This window comes from Colletotrichum navitas (assembly GCF_030913465.1).
Source record: "Colletotrichum navitas strain CBS 125086 chromosome Unknown LY79scaffold_153, whole genome shotgun sequence".
In the NCBI taxonomy this organism is placed as follows: Eukaryota; Fungi; Ascomycota; class Sordariomycetes; order Glomerellales; family Glomerellaceae; genus Colletotrichum; species Colletotrichum navitas.
Genome location: NW_026850699.1, coordinates 44,936 through 63,956, shown reverse-complemented (window position 1 = coordinate 63,956; position 19,021 = coordinate 44,936). Strand labels below are relative to the sequence as shown.

General features: G+C 44.2%; 6 protein-coding genes across 6 annotated transcripts; 4 read left to right on the top strand and 2 right to left on the bottom strand.

Annotated features, from left to right (window-relative positions):
• Positions 1 to 5,699: 5,699 nt before the first annotated feature.
• On the bottom strand, positions 5,700 to 7,126 carry LY79DRAFT_595061 (uncharacterized protein; the record flags this gene model as incomplete). Its single annotated transcript, XM_060561744.1, is given in 6 exon segments — positions 5,700 to 5,716; positions 5,745 to 5,991; positions 6,306 to 6,404; positions 6,462 to 6,680; positions 6,699 to 6,998; positions 7,094 to 7,126. The coding sequence occupies 6 exon segments, from the start codon at positions 7,124 to 7,126 to the stop codon at positions 5,700 to 5,702; spliced, it is 915 nt and encodes a 304-aa protein (XP_060407425.1).
• A 1,678-nt stretch (positions 7,127 to 8,804) lies between these two features.
• Positions 8,805 to 10,487, top strand: LY79DRAFT_572499 (methyltransferase domain-containing protein). The gene has a single exon (XM_060559367.1). It carries the CDS (start codon positions 9,095 to 9,097, stop codon positions 10,313 to 10,315), a length of 1,221 nt encoding a protein of 406 aa, XP_060407424.1. The 5' UTR covers positions 8,805 to 9,094; the 3' UTR covers positions 10,316 to 10,487.
• Positions 10,488 to 10,936: 449 nt separating this feature from the next.
• Positions 10,937 to 12,222, top strand: LY79DRAFT_529208 (uncharacterized protein; the record flags this gene model as incomplete). The annotated part of the gene is made up of 3 exons (XM_060556093.1): positions 10,937 to 10,976; positions 11,095 to 11,658; positions 11,714 to 12,222. 3 exons carry the CDS (start codon positions 10,937 to 10,939, stop codon positions 12,220 to 12,222), a joined length of 1,113 nt encoding a protein of 370 aa, XP_060407423.1.
• Positions 12,223 to 13,040: 818 nt separating this feature from the next.
• On the top strand, positions 13,041 to 14,298 carry LY79DRAFT_572490 (asparaginase). Its single transcript, XM_060559366.1, has one exon. The coding sequence runs from the start codon at positions 13,148 to 13,150 to the stop codon at positions 14,225 to 14,227; it is 1,080 nt and encodes a 359-aa protein (XP_060407422.1). The 5' UTR covers positions 13,041 to 13,147; the 3' UTR covers positions 14,228 to 14,298.
• A 978-nt stretch (positions 14,299 to 15,276) lies between these two features.
• On the bottom strand, positions 15,277 to 16,071 carry LY79DRAFT_529224 (uncharacterized protein; the record flags this gene model as incomplete). The annotated part of the gene is made up of 2 exons (XM_060556096.1): positions 15,277 to 15,816; positions 15,883 to 16,071. 2 exons carry the CDS (start codon positions 16,069 to 16,071, stop codon positions 15,277 to 15,279), a joined length of 729 nt encoding a protein of 242 aa, XP_060407421.1.
• Positions 16,072 to 17,570: 1,499 nt separating this feature from the next.
• LY79DRAFT_674880 (uncharacterized protein) lies at positions 17,571 to 17,990 on the top strand (the record flags this gene model as incomplete). Its single annotated transcript, XM_060564375.1, has 3 exons — positions 17,571 to 17,581; positions 17,640 to 17,794; positions 17,851 to 17,990. 3 exons carry the CDS (start codon positions 17,571 to 17,573, stop codon positions 17,988 to 17,990), a joined length of 306 nt encoding a protein of 101 aa, XP_060407420.1.
• Between the last annotated feature and the right edge of the window lie 1,031 nt (positions 17,991 to 19,021).

The following is a 19,021-nucleotide window of genomic DNA, read 5'->3' as shown; positions in this document are numbered from 1 at the left end:
TCCCTCTAGTGCTCCCCTAGTAACCCCTATACTAACGTTAGCCTAGGACAAGATTAACAAGGCCTAGGTTATAGCTAAGAAGGTACTTTAGCGCTAGGTTAACCTAGCTAAGGCCCCTAATACTAAGCATAAGGCTAAGGCTAAGAAGAGAGTAGCTTCTACTAGCACTATATTATAGCCCTTAAGACTACTACTAACTCTTTTACTACTAGGTTAAGCTAGCTAAGTCTATACTTTATACTACTAAGGTTACTACTATAGCCTTTAAGGCCTAGACTATTACCCTCTAGAGTAGACTACTACTATTATAGCCTAGACTACCCTCTTTTTAAAGTAGTCCTAGACTTACTCCTAGGTTATAAGTATTTCTTCCTAATGCTACCTAGTGCCTCCTAGTACCCTTATACTAGTTATTAACTTCTCTCTAGTATACTAGTAAGCTTAAATCTAAGGCTAATAAAGATAAAAGTAGTACCCCTATATCCTTATATTCTTTACCTATAATAATAATAATAATAATAATAAAATATTAGTAATAGTAATTTAGAGGATAATAAGTAAATAGTAAGTAAGCTTTACTACTGCTACCTTAGTGCTCCCTTAGCCTTTCCTTTTAGTTATTTTCTTTTACCTATTATACTTTTAGATACCTAGCCCTTAGGCTACCTATATTCTTAGCCTTAGTACTATAATAATTAAATCTTTAATCTAGTTGTCTTTAGGCTAATCTTTACTTTACTTAGCTATACTCTTGTTTCTCTTAGTAACCCCTGCTTATAGTTATATTATAATCCTTCTATAATATTCCTCTAGGGTTCCTAAGAGTTTTCTTTTTACTATACCCCTTTTACTTAATAAAGTACTACTAATTTTACTATAGCCTCTTATAGGCTATAATTTAATCTACTTTATATATATTTTCCTTTTCTCCTTAATTAGTATTAGTTAAGGCTTTACTAGTAATCCTTAGAACTTCTCTAGCTATAATAAGGAGAAGATATTATAGATCTTATATCTAGTACCTATATCTATCTTATAGGCTTTGCCTTTATTAACTACCTACTTTACTATAAAGGGGCTAAGGTACTTATTTAATAGCTTCTTAGATAGTCTCTTTTACTTAATAAACTTAGCTAACAGAAAGACCTTTTCTTTAACCTTAAAGTCTACGTTAGACCTCTTAGCGTTATACTACTTCTTATAGGCCTAATTAACTACCTTTAACGTTTTACTAATTATAGTTCTCTAGCTCTATAGTTACTTTACTCTCTTGTAGGCCTTAGGGACCTCTGTTAGTTTTACTTCTACTAGGTGTATATTATATATACTCTATAGTATATAGCCTATTAGTGCCTCTGCTAGTGTAACCTTAGTTATATTATACTATAAGCTATTATAAATAAATTTAGCTATAGGTAGCTATTTTACCTAGTTATCTTACTTAATATTATAAAAGGCTTAGAGGTAGTATTTAATATTCTAGTTTTACTTCTCTATTTATTTATTAGTTTAGGGTAATAGGCTATACTAAGCTTCTATTTAATAGCTAGCTAGTAATATACTATTGCCTAAAAGTAACTTATAAATAAGGACCTATAATTTAACACTATTAAGGTTAAGAGTCTAAAATAAAAGAACACTTTATTTACTAGAAAGGTTACTAGCTAATCTACTATTAAGGTTTCCTTAGTAGGCAAGTAGATAGTGTACTTTATAAGCTTATTAACTATAACTAGGATACTATTATATACTTTACTATTAAATTCCTTTAACTTTAGTAGCTTAGTAATAAAGTCTATAGTAACCTACTCCTATAGTTAGTTAGGTAATAAAAGGAAAGCTAGTTTCCTATAAGGTAAATAGTGCCTTAGCTTTATATATTAGCAAGTAGTATATATATTAATATACTTCTTAATATTCTTTTTTATTAATTTCTAGAAAAACGTCTATTCTATATATTTTATTATTTAGGTTACCCCTAGGTGCCCCCCTAATAGTTTATTATAAAACACTATAAGTAGCCTTATCTTTATTATATATCCCTCTAGTACTATAAGCCTACCCTAGTATTAAAGTAACCTATTCTTCCCTTTAGCCTAGTAACTCTTTAGTTATTACTACTCTCTAGACTAAATCTACTTATCCTTTAGTTATACTATAGTAACTTCCTCTTCTAGGGTAGTAATAAGTTCCTCTAAGGCTACTGTATCTTAACCTAGTAGTCTACTACACCTAATTACTACTACCCTCCTTTTAAACCTACTAAGGAAGTTCTCTAAGAATATACCTTATACTTCTTTTTCTTCCTTTTTACTAGGCTAGTAGTTTAGCCTTTATAAAAGCCTATCTACTATATTATTTTTACCTAGGTAATATTTAATCTTAAAATTAAATAATAAAAGGTCTTATAGTAACCTAGCTTAGTAGCTATTAAGTTATAGCTTAGCTACTAAGTAGTAGTACCCTAGGTAGTCTATTAAGAATATAATATAGTACTAAGTGTACAGGAGATAGTGCCTTTAATATATAGCTACTTCTTAAATTATAAGTAACTTAGCCTCTAGTACTCTATAGTGTAGCTTTACTTCCTAGAGTTTCTATAATATATAAGCTATAAGGTACTAGGCTTTTTTATAAAGCTAGCTTAGTACTACCCTTATTATAAAGTTAAATATATTTATCTTAACTTAAATAGGTAATATAGGGTTAAAATACTATAAAATAAAGGTATAGGTAAATATAGTATAGATCTTATAGAAGGCTTTTTTAGCTTCCCTTGTAATTACTTACTCCTTTACTACCTTAGTAAATAGTTAGTTAGTAAAAAAAGAATATACCTTAGAATAGTTCTTAATAAACTACCTATAAAAATTTATAAACCCTAGGAAGGTCTATATCTCTTATATACTAGTAGGCAGTAGCTACTAGGTAATTACCTTTACTTTTTTTTGTTCTATTAAAATACCTTTATTAAATACTATAAAACCTAGGAAGCTAATAGACTTAGTGTAAAAGGAGTACTTCTTAGGGTTAGTATATAGCCCTATAGCGTCTAACTAGCTTAGCACTGTCTTTACTGCCTTTATATAGCTCTCCTTGTCCTTTATAAAGATTAAGATATTATCTAAATAGATAATATAGATAATATCTACTAGACTTACTAAGGTATTATTAATATAAGATTAGAATATTATAAGTGTATTAACTAGCCTAAAAGGTATAACCTAATACTTATAGTGTCTATAGTAGGTGTAGAAGGCTGTCTTCTATTTATCCTTACTATAGATCTTTACCTAGTAGTATATATCCTTAAGGTCTAGCTTTATAAATTATATTACTTTTACTAAATAGTCTAGGATTTCCCTTATTAAGGGTAGTAGTACTTAGTTCTTAATAGTAATCTTATTAAGCCTATAGTAGTTAATATAAAAGTAAAGCTTACCCCCTTTCTTAGGTATAAATAGGATTAGTGCCCTTACTAGTAACTTTAAAGGCTATATTTAGCCCTTAGCTAAGGATTTATTAATATACTTCCTTAGCTCCTCTAGCTCTTTCTCTACTAGTAGGTAGATAAGGCTAAACAGTAGTACTATACCTAGTTCTAATTCTATTATATACGTCTATACGTTATTCTCTACTAGCCTTACTGCTAGGTCTATGTTAAATATATAGGCCTATTCTCTATATTCTCCTAGTATTATAGCCTTTATATTACTAGCCTTACTAGCCCCTTTGCCCTTCTTTAGTATATAAGTAGGTATCTTTAGTGCCCTCTCTAGTGTCCTATACCCTAGGTGTTAGATTATAGAGAGGTCTATAAGGACTACCTTAGTATTCTTTAGGGCCCTCTTAACTACCCTTTAGCCTTATATAAGTTAAATATAGTCTTTGCCTAGTAGATAAGTCTAGCTAATTATTTCTTACTTAAGGTTAAGCCTTACTGCTTACCTCTAGGGGATCCCTAGGATAGCGTTATATCCCCCTATATTACTTACTTATAGGGTATAGCTTTATATCCTTAATATTTTAATATTATCCTTTACCTTTAACACTATTTTCTCTAAACTATAGTCTAAGGCCTTACTTCCCTATATACTTTATAGTAGTAGTCTCTCCTTATAGACTACTAGTAGCCTCCTTATATATAATATCCTCTAGTGTATAAGGTTTTTATTTACCCCTAGGTTAATTAATGCTTTCCTCTTCCTTTATATACTACTTATCTTAGTATAAAAGTCTACCTTAAATTAGTAGTATAGCCTCTTCTCCTAGGGTAATTAGATAGTGTTAACCCCTATTACCTTTATTATATACTATTTACTTAAGTGTCTAGGCTAACTACACCTATAGTACTTTTCTTTAGTGTAGCTAGCTAATAGATGCCCTAGCTTACTATAGTTAAAGTAAGTTAAAGAGTACTATAGCCTAGTTAAAGGTAAGTAGTTACCTCTCTCCTCCTTTACCCTTAGGGCCTTTAGCGTTAGCGTTAATATACCTTAGGTTATTATAGGCGTAGACATAAAGTATATAGACTAAGGCTCTATTATAGGGACCCTTATATTAGGACTTAGTAGTATAGCTAAGACCTACTAGTCCCTTTGCTCCTAATTTTACCTCTACTAGTCTACTAGTCTATCCTTAGCGTAGGCTTTAGCTAGCGTCTTAGCCTATTATATAGTATTATTAAAGGCTTATTATATCTCTAGTATCCCCTAGGCTAATATATAGCTCTTTAGATTAAGTAGTAACTAGTTAAGTATATAGACTACCTATTACCTCTTAGCTTATAAGTTAAAGTACTTTACCTTAATAGTCTTATACTTATTAATAAATTACTAGTATAACTAGTTAACCTTTTACTTTATATTATTAAGCTTTACTACTATACTAAAGGCCTATATATTAGCGTTAGTAATATTATTCTTTAACTAGGTCTCTATTACCTCCTAGGTTACCTTTTTTATCTAGCTATTATAGTAGGCTTTAATATACCTTTACTACTTATACACTAGGTTACCTTCTAGTGTAAAGCTAGTGTACTACACCTTACTCTAGTTATCTTTAAATTCTTCTTTTATAACTTTAAACTATCCCTTTAGCTTAAATAAGAAGTCCTAGAGGTTATTCTATATACCTCCCTTATATTAGATTAAAGGTAACTACTTTAATAGTGCGTTAATATAGTAGCGCTTATACTTTAGCTAAGGAGTAATAGCTAGGCCTAGTGTATTATATACCTCTTTAATAAAGGCCTTATCTATTAAAGCTAGAATCTAGTTAACTATCTTTTTTTTTTTAGCTTTTTTTACTTACTCCTCTAGGAGGTACTTAAGCTTCTTTTTTGTTATCTCTTTAAGGTTACTCTAGAGCTATTATTACGCTAGTAGGCCCCTGTTCTCTGCCTACACCTAGGCGTTGCTACTGTCTAAGGTCAGTTGCCTAGAGGTAACACTTATGCCTTGCTAGGCAGTAGCTTAGGTGTTAGGGGGTAATATTATAGCTCTAATAGTTAGTACACCTAAGGATAAGTAAAGATTAAAATATATTAAAGGTGTTATAGTACTAAGTAAAGGAGTCTATAAATAGTGTAGTTAGGGGTTAATTATAACTATTTTTTAATCTACCTTCTCCTAATTCTCTTGTTCCTGTAAACTTTGCTTTTGTGTAACCCTTGGATAATAGTTTTCCTGGTCGTGGCCCTACAGCTGGTAGTCCCCTGGTGCCCCCCACCTCTGGCACCTGACACTCGATAAGATAAGACCTGGCTGCTTTACTAATAGCATAGGCGTAATCAAAACTCCCGCCTGTCGAAGGATACAAGGTCGCGCAACTGGGACCATAGGTGAAGGTGACGCCCTCTGCTTCCCTTATGGCATCTGAAGTGACCTGTGCTAGCGCGATGTATTGCCCTAAGGTGGGAATATAGTAGGTACAGTTGAAGCCAACCGGCGCAAGGAAATATTGACTGTAACTGTGCCAGTCAATGTAAAGCTTAAGCCCGCTACTATTTCGCAGTTGGTCTACTAGCTTGCGGAGGCCCTGTATCTCCGGGGTATCTGCCGGTTCAACACCTTTATATGTTTGTGAACACGGGTCTGCGGACGCACCAAGCGGGTTGGCATCCCACTCATATGGCCAGTTTCGGTTGATGTCTCTTCCAAAACAAGTTGAGTTGGTTCCCTGTGGAGGCGGTTGACGATTTTTTCTCCATAATCGTTCGGTGGTCTGGGTGTACACAAATCCTGTACCTCGGTTAGTCGGTCCTCGTAAGGATTTTGTTATGCCTATATACCATCAGGGTTTACGATTGGAAAAACCCAAAAGTCATATTTATCCATAAATCCGGTCGTAGCGTTGTCGACGCCATAGCCTTGTATCAACTGAAGAGAAAGATACTCAAGAACCTAGTTAGAGGTTTCGGTCAGCTGGAGGCAGACAAAAAATCGCGCTCTACGACCTACAGGAGCAACAATCCACTCTCTTGCATGGACCGTTCCGTGCCACAAGATGGCTGGTTGACCTGGGCCATTGGCGCCCCAAAAGCGAATGCCAAATATTTCAAATATTTCTCTTCCTTCATGAGAAGTCCCCGAAGATACAAGCTTTGAATTATTGGGGAACCCTTCATACAAGGCTTTGAAGTAAGCCTTGCGGTCTTCGTATGGGTGATAGTTGTTGTACTAGGACAGATCATTGACATGTCTCTTCCACACATCGTTCGCAGCAGACTCTGAGGAAATTGACCTGGACAAGTCTTTGTGCATGACATGATAATCCAGGTTGAGTTTCATGAATGCGTCAATCCGGTCAGGCGAAATCGCAATATCGATATGCATGTTTCTGACTGTGTTCCATTCGTCGAATTTTATGGTTTCAAGTTTTTGCTGAACGAAAGCCATTTTGGTACCGGTCTTAACTCGAAAAACTTGGTAGCCGTCATAGGACAAAGAAGCACCTACGGCCACCAAGGATGCGGCAGCTATGCTCAGCGAAATAAGCTTCGTTGTTGACAAGCTTGACGGCTGGAAAGATCGTGCTGAAAATGCATTCAGTTTTGAGTTGGTACTGGTCCTTCTGTACTTATCATTATTACTTGGAGACTGTAGCATCCCATCCCCTGCACCATGTGATGAAAATCAAGTCTGATCTCATCTGATGGTGTAGCCTTGAAGCCTCAACCCCTCAGTTGTCGAGAGAGGGGAATACCACATTCCCCTCCTATGTTAAACTCTCTTCTTCCAATTCGATTTTAGACAGCTCTTAGTGAGCTTGGCAAGGTTGGCATAAGTGCCTTATTGACAGTACCCCATCACCATTTCATCAATAAGACAAAATCATTTATCTGCATTATCATTGCAGCAAAGAGCAATGGCTTCCATGATAGAGAATGCCACCTGTGGAGGTGCAGTATCCGATTCTCCGGGAGGCCTCTGAGTCTCGGAACATCAACTGATAACACTCAAATACTCCAATTATCAGTCATTCTTCATGATGTCTGAGATCTCTTTGGCCACGACTCATCTGCAAGCCTGGTTTCTCTTGTAGACACCCAAGGTTAAATATTCATCTCATTTAACTGTTGTACAAGGTTCAGAAGACTGTCATTGTGATTAACACCTAAGATTGTGATTGCCGAACTAACTTTTTGCGTCACACCCCCTACGGCAATCCCGCCATTCACTTACCAAAGTCAGATGCTGAAGTCGAGACTAGGGACTAGGTAAGTGGGATTGTATTGTGAGGGTGGGTCTCTTATGGCAATGGGGTGACCCGCTGAAGCAATCCTGTTCTGTGCATGATTATCTGTGAGGCTCATAATATGATTGAAGTGGACTTCTTCGTGTTCTTTTAAACATTGAATGGTTCAAACGACTCCAATTTGTGTTTTTAGTGAGATTCTTGTACTCTTGATAGCTATCCAGTTGGCATGACTTTTATAGGTCTGGAATACTTTTCGCCGTTGGACAAGAACAACGTTAAACAGTGCCAAGTGTGAGCAGTCAAGAGCCCTAAACGAAGAAAAGAAAGGAAATAAGTGTGTATAGTTAGGATGAGAGCCAACAGACGCATCCCCAGGTGTCGTACGCACGGTTAGTAATCCTGTTTCACTGGAAGCTACTAAGGAATCCGAAAATAGCATTGGAACTGTTGCCTATGTTGGGGGAGGTAGTTTGGATGAAAGGGTTGCTATGAGGGCGGCAAGTGGAGAGAAGACATCGATAAGGTAGATGAGAGTAAGTGGTGGGGGGCAACTGTGACTCGGCACATATGGGACCGAGACAGGCCAGACAAGTTCTCTGTTAATTATTAATGACTAGGGCTAATTAGCACAGGCCGCCGTCCTTTGCAGTGTTTAATTCGACAGTTGTCAAGAGCACGTGCTGCTGTCTTAGATGTCCAGTGAAGCATTTTTCGGAGTTTGGGGGTCTGACTCATGGACGAGTGTGATTAATGGCTTCCCCATGCTCTCTCCATTCCTTGAGAGCCAGAGTTGGTCACGCACAATATAATAACGACAAGCCCCGGAGTTTGAAATTTGGCTGCTTGGTTTTTTTTTTTTTCTCTTCCTTACGGTTGAAGGTGTACCCTTGATGAAGTCTGGGGTAAGCTTGGTTTCCGACTGGATGCACCAAACGTCATGGGCCAGACCCATTGAGGTCTTTCGCCCCCAAGCCGAAAGGCCGACCGGAGCAGGGATAGGGCACCCAAAGATTTTTCACGATGCCCTCATTTGGGAAAGTGGATCCCGACTGTGGCGCGCACACGCCCACAGATAGCAATAGTTTATACTCTGTAGACACCTTATCTTCGTTGCCTCTGCCTTTGGTGCATGTCGACTGTGAGATGGTCTGGGGGTTTTTTCTTTCCTTTCTTTTTGCCTCCCCCCCATGACGCCGGCTAAACCTTGATAATCCGTGACCCGCCCTTCCGGTCCTTTGTTCCCTTTCGCTCACCGGTAATCCGACACCGAACGTTTGCCCCTCTTCCACCCATCGCATGTCCACACGCCGCCGTTTCGCTGGGGGCGGGCACAACACATCATCCGCCGTGGGGACCAAGAGGAGCCGAACCGAGTCGAGTCGAAACGGGCCAAATGAGACCGGCAGCGCATCCGCTGCCGCCATCGAGCAGCCTCCCGCCCTTGCGGACCTTGGACCGGCTCTCTGAAGCCGACGTCACGTCTGCCCTGCACAGCCTATCCATGATTTACTGCTCGTTGCCCGTTTCGGTTGCCTTCCAGCTCACACCCGAAACACAGAAGCCCGCTCATCATGACAAGTCGCCCCTAGCTGACTCGGGTTATGTATCCGAGACGGACGATGAGCACGAAGAGATCGACGGTCTCGACCATCACTTGGCTGCCCTCAAAGTTGATGCGTTCGAGCGTAGCTTCGCGGAGCGCTGGTTGACGGGCTTCATTGCTCGAGCCGAGACCCTTCCTTGCTTCGAGTCCGACGAGGCATGCCAGCGCGCCCTTGACCAGGCTTCCTGTGTGCTCGAGTCTTTTTTCGCTGCTCCAAAAGACGACGACCAGAACGGCCAGAACCAGGATTATGCGCGCGAATTCGCCTTTGACCTCGTTCTTCCGGGTTCCGACACGTCGCGGGCCAGCGTTCCTGTCACAGTGCGACTCAACGATCGGTTGGCGGGCACAAACTCTGCGGACCCCGACGACGTCGGTCTCCAAAGCTGGGGCGCCTCGATCCTCTTCTCGGAGATCATGTGTGCTTCGCCCGCGTGCTTCGGCTTGGCGCAGCCGGGACTCGGCCCCTCGCCTCGCATTGTCGAATTAGGCGCAGGTACCGGACTTGTCAGCCTGGTGCTTGGGGGTATGCTGCCGTACCTGGGGGCCACAAGTCCGACCATTGTCGCGACCGATTATCACCAGGCTGTGCTCGAGAACCTACGATCCAACGTTTTGCTCAATTTTCCAGTTTCCGAGGTGAAACACGTGCAAGCTGCAGCTCTTGACTGGTCTGCGCCTGTGTTGGAAGCGCCTTTGGATGTTCCTGCCGACATCATCATTGCGACAGACGTCATCTACGCTCCTGAGCATGCGGTGTGGTTGCGCGACTGCGCGGCTCACTTGCTGGCAACAAATGGTGTCTTTTGGCTGATGGTAACTGTTCGTCGGAACGGCCGCTTCAACGGCGTCAGCGACAGCGTGGAGGCCGCGTTCTTGGCAACCCAGGATCCCGCACGGGCAGACGGACAAAGGCTCACGATTGTTCATTCTGAGGAACTAGAGAAGCGCACGGGTGTCGGGCGTGGTGACGAGAGTGGATACAGGCTTCTGGAGATCCGTTGGGCATGATGGGGCGTTTAATGGGCATTAGACAAAAGACATAGACATGGGGATTCATGGCATCAGATTAGCATTAGGTACGAGACACGACGGTAGAATATACCTAGATTAGAGTAGATTATAGACAACATAGAGGCGACGTAGATTAGTTACATACACCGGCAAAAGGTACAATGCAACTGCCAGTATTGCAGTGTCACCCACACCCGTGGCCACTTGAGCCCTTCCTTGCGACCTTGAGGTAGAAGATAGACAACAGACCGATTTTGTTTTAGTCTTTTCATTACCCGGCTGGCCCGGATATGGGGAACTGTACACTCACAGAGGTCGGCAGAAAAGGTAGACGTCGATAGATTAGGAAGAGATTCTCATCGGCACCGGGGCTGCAACGTAGAAAAACAGACGGAAGAAACAAACGGACGGAAAAGGGGAGTGGAGTGGGGGTTTAGACAAGAAATAAAAAACAACCCCCCCCCCCTGGGAAGCTAAGGGTGGACTCCGAGCCAAAGACGCGAACGCGTCCCAGACGCGCCGATGTCTTTCAGAGACAACTTTCCAGCAGGATCTCCTCCACAACCCAAACCATCCAGCCAGCAATCTGTGTTATATCTTCATTCTGTCGCCGCTGTCATGCCTCGAGTAAAACGTCTGGCGAAGCTTGCCGAGCAAGGTATGAAGTTTCTTCGCACCATTCACGTTGCGTGGAGAAGCGATAATTACTTTCAGCACAGCTTGATAAAAGTTGATGCACTGTATCAATATCTGATGTTGACGCCAGCCACCTAAAGCAGATTTTCCCTACGACGCCATCAAAAAGATACTCGGGCATTCCTTCAATCCCGATACAGCACTTGTGACCCTCACCGTCCTCGTCAAAGGCGCACACGAGGATATCTCAGAGTGGGATGTCCAGGAACATCGGCCAGCTCTTCTCTTTGATTACTGGGCGAGCTTCAGAGGCAAGACCCGTCAAGACGTCCTCGGTATCGGAGAGCTGTATCACCCCTTCAGATTCTTGCGACACCGTCGCGTCCGCGGTCAATGGCAGGTGCTCGTTCAGTGGCTCGGATACTCGACCGAGGGAGAGGATGTGTCTTGGGAGCCAGCCATCAAGATGCGCACTGACGCGCCCGGTGTCATGACCGACTATTGCGGATATGTGGATGATGAGAGTACGAAGGCGGCTCTCCTGGGGCCGATGGCCCTAAGAGACGGCAATGGGGACCTCGTATCTGGCACTGAAGACTCGAAACCGTCTGTCGGGACTCCTGTGCCTACTAAGCAGACAACGAAGCGCAAGAGAGAGAGTATGGCCGAACAGTCCGAACCTGTTAGTGACAAGCGCCGACGATGTAAGTGTTCACGCGGGTGCCTAGACAGCGCACGGCTACTAATAAAATCCCATAGCCTCCAGGTATGACTCGGCGTCCGCCATCAAGTCACTCGCCCCCAAACCGTCTGCTTCGAAGAGAAGACAATCCCACGTCCCTCATGACGTCTCGATCCCGCTCCAAATGACACCGAGATCGCCCATCTCCACCAAAACGCAAGAGAAGCCTCCCGTGGGCGCCACTGCCAGTGTCGAACCCTCACCTGCTTCGTCGCAACCTCGATCGAGACGCAAAAGCTCTCGAGCAGCTTCTGTGGTAACTTCCGGTGCTCCAGCGCCGCAACGTCGTAGCCCCGCCGATGTCCCCAGGACGATGCTGTGGTTCATGGACGACTTCACCGTTGGCGATATGCAAAAGGTCTGCCGCTTTATCGACGAGCACTGCACGGGGAAACTCCGCCTTCCTCTCTACAGCGGCGGCGATTGGGACGGCAAGGCTGCCAGTGGAAGGTGGGAAGACGTCTTCATGGTGAGCCCACTCGGTCGCCTGGGTCGATACGATAACGAGGATGAAAAGGAAGATTGATATCGATGCTGGATAAGGCCGTGAACAGGACTGGATCGTTTCGTGATGCCGAGATAGTTGCTCGGTGCGTTACAGTCTCGGCTGGGGTGTTCGCGTGGATGGTAAGGCGGCACAGCTGGTGGTCATTTGCCGCTGCACCCTTCCATGAGCAGGGAACCTCGAACAAGCAATGCTTGAAACAGCTCGGGTACCTACTACGAGTTATGACGCATTATTTCCATTCTGTCTTTTGACTGCCTGTTCGAAGTGCAATTTCATGTCTTCTCTTTGAAGCTACGCCATCCCAGGCATCATGCCGTTTCAACGCAGCGGTGGCAGTAACGTCCAAATCAGCTAGACCTTGACGGACTTTGGGGCAGAAACTGCGCGTCAAATGTCGATCAAAGTGTCCCGCCTTTGCTCATAAGATCAGTGGAGCAGGCGTTGCCGCTATCGCAAGTTTGTCTACTCCCAAACAATCATGTTTGACACTTCGGTTTAGTCAAAGCTGTTTGGCATCGGGATTCTTCCTCACCTGACGGCAATTTCCGGTTGGAGATATGAGGGAAAATGGTGTATTCTCTTCGGTCAAGCTGTTTGGCGGGGTCTCACACCGTGTCAACATCATCTTAATGTACCTATTGCTCCTGTGCCTGATGGGCGGATACGAGTGGATGTACCGGGCCTTCGGCGATAAACTCGGCCTCATCCCGGCTTGCGGCTATCCGCATAGCAGATTGGCAATTTTTGGGCACGCAGTCTCGAAGGTTGCACCATTAGAATAACTCGGAGCATCTGTGAATAATTATTCCGTCCCTCTCTTCGTGACATGTCCAGCCCCTCCAAACATTCACTTCCCGTATCACTGACCCATCAACTTATTTAAACTGGACCCAATTCTTGATGGCATTGCTCCCTGCACCCTTTCCCACCAAATTTAACAGTAATGCAATCACGATCAATGGACTCAACCCAATATATAGCAGCACTCTACGCACCCGGTCCGCCTCAAAGGCCTCAGAAGCCACTGGGGAAGGTTGCTTTCATTGGAACAGGAGGCACTATTTCATCTGAAGGCAACGACAAGTACGACCTCCTCGACTACAACGCGGAAGGAGGACGTCGTAAACGCCACGATGCTCAATATATCATTGATGAGACTGGCATCCGTGCCCTCGCCGACGTCGAGGTCATAAACATTGGGCCTATCGACAGCACCGAGATCAGCACCAATCACTGGCATTTACTGGCTGACATATGCTGCGTTCTGGCTGATGATCCCGAGATTCGCGGTATCGTGATTGGGCACGGAACAGCAAGCCTAGAGGAGACCGCGTGGATCCTGTCCCTAGTCCTGAATTTGAAGATGCGGATCGTTATCACTGGGTCCGTGCGCCCTTTGACTGGTATTTCTTCAGATGCGACGGCCAATCTCACTGCCGCTTTTCGTGTGGCCGCTCACCCGGTCCTTCCGAACGAACCTGCTGGAGTGTTAGTTGTGGCCAACGACGAAATTCATTCCCCCCGCTATGTTACCAAAACTCACACCCTTCGACTTGGCACCTTCAATTCACCTTGGTTGGGTCCCGTTGGTTACGTTGATGGCGAGGAGGTCAACATGGTCTCGAGGCAGGCAAGTCCAGCCAGCAGCCAGTTCCATCGCAGAATGCTAGTTGGCGGCCTCCCGCGCGTCGACATCGTGTACAGCTACGTCAGCGCGGATGGAACCGCTATCAAGGCATTTGTCGCAGCCGGTGCAAGGGGTCTCGTTTCTGCCGGATTTGGACCCGGTCTGGGAACCAGGCAAGAAACTCGTGCATTAGAAGAGGCTATTCTTGAGGGCGTGGTTGTGGTACAGTCTTCGCGACTTGGAGCGGGAAAGGTTGTGGACAGCCAATGCCATAGAGAGCTTGGTATCATTGCAGGGAACGATCTCAATCCTCAAAAAGCCAGGATTCTGCTTTCTCTCTGTCTCTCTCGCGGAGACGATAAGAAAACGATTGAAAGCGTTTTTAGTTGCGTTTAGTAAAAATTGATCTAGACTCTATTTCCGAATCTATATCATGCACATTGGGTATATGCACAACAGGTAGAAAAACTGTTATTATCGTTAAACAGATATCACTTATTGGAATCCTTGCTCTTGACGTGTCGTCTACCAAGCGCTGCCTACTTAGTAAACAAACCGGCAATTCTTACCATGTTCTAGATGCTTAATGTTGATGTCAGTTATTCGAATTATCATACATCCAATATAACGTGTGACTTCTAAGGCATCACTCACTGTAATGTTTTAGTATCGTGTTCCACTCACAAAGCAGTGCCTGCAGTTGTTTTCCGCAAAAGAAACGAAGACACAATAGTTAATGAGTTGTGTGGCCATGATACAAAGTAAAGGGGAAACAATACCCACAGTCAAATCGTGATGTTTCCTACACGTCCTTGAAGATGGCATGAAACTGACTGAAGGAGCAAATGTACAAGTAGTGACACGGTTTTACAAACAAACCGCAATGAGACACATGCAAACAAATTTGGTCAAGGCGGAGAAATAGCTTCAAATAGGTATGGGGACCTTGCAGAGCGGGAAGATTGACCAGCAACCCCTGCGGAATGAGTAACAACTTGAAATACAACTGGGGCTAAATCAGGTTTGCCAACTCAGTCGCCCTGAGGTTTTATGCTACACGTAACTGCCACGGAGACCTGGCCTCCGTCTCCGGGACCCTGGAAACGGGCCGGCTGGCCCCCTTGCTTTGACATCTTGATCCCGATAGTTCGGTTCATCCGAGAGATGTTTCCATGAAGCGGCGGCTCAAGATTTCTGGGATTGTGTTTCAATCTCTCCATGACCTAGCCATGCTCTTAAACGATGTGATAAACTTGATTAGCAAGATCTACATCTGGCGGCACATGTGTTGTTCAGCTTAGGCCGGAATCTCCGGATGACAGGCTTATAGCATTACTTGCTATCTACCCAGAATTGATGGAAGTACTGTTCTCGATGTTTACCCCCTTTCCGTCGCCTTATACCAAATAACAGGCGATCCTTGTCCGTAGTTCAATAGCTCCATATCATACATTGTTCCTCTTTCCTTCAACCTCGATATTTCTTTCTCCATCTTGACTTTGGGAGTTTGTGTCTTTGGCCCCTCCCCCTTGGTCCGACTGCCTCTTCTGTTGTGAGTCTGATTCAGCAAGCATCAACTCCGGCTTTCTCGTCCTCATCTCTCTTCGCAACAGCTCAATCTCAATCACTATACGTCCATCACCGTCAAACTTTCTTTTTAAGCCATCTCCATCGCAGTCGAAATACAAACCCCAAATACCGCCTTCTTCCAGAACTGCACAGAAGCCTTCCCATCCACACAATGTGACTCGGCGGTCTTGACGAGTGCATTCCCACGGCCCAGTCAGATTTCCATCTGCTGCCGCCCGATTCCCAAAGCGGAGTTGATAGCTAACCGGATCTACGAATATCCAGTTCATGATTGGCGCTTCGTGCGTGATTGTGCTGACCAAGCCCGAGAACCGAGACTCCGGATAAGGGAGGTAGTATCCCTCAAAAGGATGGCCGAATGGGACATCGTGGGCGGTGCCAGTGTCTACAAACAACTGAAGCATTAATGCCGTTAGATTTACTACCCATCCTAGAGGTGTACACATCGATTTATAGCTTACTCTATAACCTGATAACACTACTTGACGACCTTCGAGATAAGGGCTGAATTGAGAGGATTTGGGGCAGTGAACGACGAGATTGTTCTTTCGGCTCCGATGCTCTTCTCGACGCGACCTTGCCATGGAAGCTTTGATGCCTTCGGAAGCCCCTACGGCGGTACCGAAACTGATCAGGAGAGAAAGGGCCATTTCCACTTCCAAATGGCGACAAGGAATGGCACAACTCAAACGTACGAGGCACAAGTAAGAGATCTGTATCCCCAAACTTGCTTGAATCAATGCGGCCAGCAAGTGGAGAAGTTGACAACCCAAAAGTGACGACCAACACCAGACTGCATGTCTCTTCTTGCTCTATAGTATGGTCTGTGAGAGGTCTTAGTAATCAAAACAACAGACAATCAAGGGGGGAAAAGGAAAGATAACTGTAGTGGCGGCGGTCTCAGAAGTACGTGCACCTTTGGTTCCAAGCCAACTTCATTGCGTGGATGGTTTCAGGCCTCGAGACCCTGGAAACTCATAAAGATTGACAGCCATCGACTGATGTTTGTGAACCTTGCTGGCAGGCCTCGAACAGTTGGCATGCCATGGTTTCGTCCAAAGATGCACGATGCAATTCCCATGCCGGTTCCTGATCTGATGTTGTTGAAACTCTCCGGTACATGGGTCGTGACATGGTTTTAGTGGGTGCAGGACCCTTGCCGATGCTCCTCTGAAAACACCCTGAGACGCGCAAGAGCCCCGATACACCCCACAAACGTTCTATCGACTCGCCCGAATCGTACCATGCCAGGCCACTTATCAAATGTTGTGGAAACATGTGCGGTGCATCGCATGAACTGATCTCACTGGCCGACACGCTCTGGTCCGAATTGACAAAACACAACGCAATGTACAATCCGAGCGGCTAGTTTCAACATCGGACGATGTCAGTTTGTCCCTCGGAGTAATCACCGCTCTGTAACAAATTGCATGGACGGAGGAGGGTGTTAGCATCAAATAATTATACCGGGCTCTGTCGGCAGCGTTCGGAAAGGAAGCTTAAAGCTCACCATGTTCCCCCCTCCAAGATGGCAAACCAGACCGCATCTCAATCTGAAAAAGCACAGAGCACCGAGACACCTGAACGGAACGAATCAGTGGGAGCAGGTTCCCCCATCGCCACCATATCGCCAAAGACCGAGTCTCAGCAGCCGCAGCCACCACTGATCCCCAAGAAATCGGATCACGTCCCTCGATCTTCAAGTAATACCTCGTCAAAGCGTGTCTCTGTTGCACCAAAACCAGCAGATTCTCCAGCTCATTCCACACCTACCGACGAATCCTCTGCTGCGCCAGGAGTCCTCAGAAGATCTCTTTCTTTCAAGATCCCTATCCGAGTCGCAACAGACAACTTTCCGCCTGCCAATCGTTCTCGCGCGCAATCCCTGCCTCACCAACAACCGCAAGAACCTAACACTCTTAATCATAAACGCCGCAGCTCAAACCGAGGTTCTCTCTCATCAATCGGTGAAAATCGACCCACACCAAATCTCGATAAACCCCCGGCCCAAAGTCAATCACCCGAGTCTCTCTCGGAACAGTTTTTGAAAGAACGAGGACTTATCAATTCTGAGCCGGTTGACGAAGCAAGTTCGCCCGAAGAATTACAGCATTCTTTGCAAGATCAAGTCTTCAAATATCTTACCACCATGTCTTCCAAGTACGACTCCCCAAGTTGAATCTTACCCATCAACCGGCTAACGCGCATAACCTTATAGCGCGAAAGCAGCAACGACAACCGAGGAGCAGTCTCGTGCCCCGGCTTACCCTACTTCATACCCACCAGCCAACACTGGATCGAGGGGAAACATGCAAACTTCTGGCCTTCCCGTTCCGATGCCGAACCTCTCCGGCAATGCGAACGGCCCAGTCGGTAAATCTACCTCCCTTCAACCGTATCATTCGCTTGTTGCTGACGTGTGCTATCAGGCAACCTTCTCAAGGGCCCAGTTGACGAAAATGGCAAGTTGACGAGCGCGGCTCTCATGGTCGGCATCAAGTTGGACCTTGAAGCCGAAGTTCATTTAACTGCGCGTGTCCGTGGTGACATTCTTGTTGGTCTTTATTAAGCAGAAAACAATCTCTGCATCCGAGTGTTTCCTATAGAAGGTAAATTCCCAGGTGCCATGAAGTGGCTCACGTTTCAAGGTGCATCCCCAACAGCGGGGAAGAAAGTCAATTGAGCGAGTGTTAAGATGGATTTAGCTGAAGCATAGGAGTCAAATTATGGAATTTCACATCTGATCGCAACGCATATGTATGGGGGCAAAAAGTAGAAGTCTACCGATGTAGATCGACAAACTTGGTTTCATATAATTCTGCAACAGTATCTACAATGTATAGCAAGGCAGGATGTTGTGATATCTTTAGGGAAGTTTCAGTGACTGGCGACGACTCGTAACTGCTCAGACTGAACTTGGGGGCATGGCTCCGATATTGGTACTGGCTGTCAGCTATTTCCCGTCAGAATCACAGCTCACTTATATGATGTCCAAGTCATACAAGGTACAGATGATAGCCTTTGCATCGCTACCTTGATGATCTCCTATTATGTTGTAACCCTAAGCTACCCACTGTATAAAGCGGTCATACATGGGACATGTATACTACTCCACATCTGTCGCAGCCACATCTGCTCATGACTACACGAAGCTATTCCTGCCTTCCCGATATATCCAGTTATGCAGTGTATCCTGCTTTAATAGGACATATATTACTTGGAGTATTCTAATTCTTTTCGCCGTGAGTGAATAGATGAATGTTGCTCAAGTATAGCAGACATTCCCTGATGGTACGGTACTAAAATGGACTGTAATGTACAGCCCGCAGAAACAGAAATTTGATTCAAGTCGCGAACTGACCTTTGCTGTATACACGGGTTCCATGTTTTAGTGGCCTGGCAAAGGCTTGGTTCTCTTCTTCATAAATACTATAAGCAGTCAAGGTTCACTGCTGGAAAACTCTATCAACTTCAGACAGGAATCAATGAAAGGGAAGCACATGTTCGAACACCACGTTAACCTTGAGCAATGATCATTGTACATGTATGCCCAAAATTGAAAGACATTACCAACATAAGTCTTGATAAATTAACTCGGCT

What these genes read in the sequence shown, in the direction of transcription:
- LY79DRAFT_572499 (XM_060559367.1), top strand. Translation starts at nt 9,095, where the DNA reads ATGAGACCGGCAGCGCATCCGCTGCCGCCATCGAGCAGCCTCCCGCCC.
- LY79DRAFT_572490 (XM_060559366.1), top strand. Translation starts at nt 13,148, where the DNA reads ATGCAATCACGATCAATGGACTCAACCCAATATATAGCAGCACTCTAC.